We start from the raw sequence: 1,955 nt of genomic DNA, 5'->3' as shown, positions 1-1,955 counted from the left end.
GGGGCGATCCTGGGGTGCAGGCAGGCGCTGTGGAAAACACGCTCCGAGCACAAAACCCGAATGTCAGCCTGGGGAAGAGGGTCCCTGACACCCTGCCCCCACCCCCTTGGCTCTCTCCACCAAAACACGCTGGAAGTGCCCACACCTGCCTCTTAGCCGCCTGAATCCCCAGTGAGCAGGCCAGGTACCCAGTTCAGTTTGCAGCCTCACTTTCCCGGTTACTGAACCTCTCTGTTCCTCTCTAAGCTTCCTCCCTAGCAGAATCCAGCCAAGGCCAAGCCTTTCAGGGAGGTGGGGACCTGTGCGCGCGCTCAGGGCAAGGAGGCGCGCAGGCAACTGCAAAACGAAAGGCTTTTATTGGAGAACATCAAGTGGCCCCTTTCAAGGCTGCCGGGGCCTGCCCAACAAGGGCTCTGAGGCCTCCCGCAGGTCAGCGTGGCCACCCCACCCCGCACTCCAGAGTGGGAGGTTTCATTGTCTATGCGGGCTGCTCCCCAGGCTTCGCTGTCCCACCGCCTGCCCGCGGAGGGGTGGCAGCTGGGGAAAGGGGCGACGGGCCGGCCCCTGCCAGTCCAGTGAGAGGGCTGCCGGACATCGGGGCAGGGCTGGCTTCCGATGCGAGGTGGGCGGCTGGACTGGTGGGCGCTCCAGCACGTGTCGGTGGTGGCGCGCGGCGGGCCCTCAGACGTAGTCCTTGCGGTCGTAGGCGGTGCCGGTGCCCGTGCCCGGCCCGGCGGATCGCGGCGCCGAGTAGAGGATCTTGGCGGGCACGTATTTCTTCTCGTGCGGGGGGCACGAGCAGCAGAGCAGCGCGCCCCCCAGCAGCTGCAGCGCCGCCGCCGCCCAGCCCACGTACAGGCCCGAGCCAATCTCGCGCTTCTGCGACTCGGGCACGATCGGGTTGTAGAAATCCTGGACAATGGTGTTGGCCGACCAGGACACCGGCACCAGGGTGAGCAGGGCGGCCAGCAGGAAGAGCACGCCCGCCACGATGGTGATCTTGGCCTTGGCGGTGTCGTCCTGCACGCAGTTGGTGCACTGGGCGCCCACGAGCGCCACGAGGAGCCCAAAGGCACCCAGCAGGATGGCTACCACGATGAGGGCGCGGGCCGCCTGCAGGTCCTGCGGCAGCGCCAGCAGCGAGTCGTACACCTTGCACTGCATCTGGCCGGTGCTCTGCACCACGCAGTTCATCCACAGGCCCTCCCAGGTGATCTGCGCTGTGATGATGCTGCTGCCGATGAAGGCCGTGACCCGCCACATGGGCAGCGCGCAGCACACGATGGTGCCCAGCCAGCCCAGCACGGCCAGCGCGGTGCCCGTGATCTCCAGGCCCATGGACATGGCTGCCGCTCCAAAGCCGGCTCGGCCGGGCGGCTCCGGGTGCAGGGACGACGAGGGGCGCGGCCGCTGGGCCTGGGCAAGAACGGCGGCGCGCCGACTGAAGACGCCCCGACGGACGGACCGACGCACCGACGAACCGCGCGCTCGCTAACGGCTCTGCTCTGCCGGCGGCGCCGCGGCTGCGTCCGCACCTGCCTGTGGCTTTGTGGGTGGCGGCGGCGGCGGCGGCGACTGAACTGGCCCGGAGTTGGGGCCGATGGGTCCTCGATCCTGCTCAGGGCTCGGGCGGGGGCGGGCGGGGCGGAGCCGCGTTCTCCCGGACCTGGGGACAGTGACGTGGCCCCTCTTCCCACCTTCGCCGGGGGCCGGGGGAGGAAGGACTGGGCCGGGAGTGGCTCGCGGCGCAGGTGGGGTGTGTGCCGCGAGGGGGCGGGGCCTGGGCCGGAGCCCGGCCTCCCTCGCCGAGTCCCCACTTGCTAGGTAACCAATTCCCCTGCAGGTCGGGGTAGGTTGCAAATTACAGGCTGTTTGACTGGTCCCCAGACTCCGCGTTTGGCACGGCCGCGCGGTGGAGGGGGCGCTGCCAGTTGCCCGGGATCCCCGGGGACTGG

The 1,955-nt window shown here is 69.3% G+C and overlaps 1 protein-coding gene across 1 annotated transcript; it reads right to left on the bottom strand.

The window, feature by feature from the left end:
- Positions 1 to 334: 334 nt before the first annotated feature.
- Positions 335 to 1,708, bottom strand: CLDN3 (claudin 3). Its single transcript, XM_008141484.3, has one exon. It carries the CDS (start codon positions 1,342 to 1,344, stop codon positions 682 to 684), a length of 663 nt encoding a protein of 220 aa, XP_008139706.1. The 5' UTR covers positions 1,345 to 1,708; the 3' UTR covers positions 335 to 681.
- Positions 1,709 to 1,955: the final 247 nt, after the last annotated feature.

Source organism: Eptesicus fuscus, chromosome 4 (genome assembly GCF_027574615.1).
Source record: "Eptesicus fuscus isolate TK198812 chromosome 4, DD_ASM_mEF_20220401, whole genome shotgun sequence".
In the NCBI taxonomy this organism is placed as follows: Eukaryota; Metazoa; Chordata; class Mammalia; order Chiroptera; family Vespertilionidae; genus Eptesicus; species Eptesicus fuscus.
This window is presented reverse-complemented; position numbering and strand designations above follow the sequence as displayed.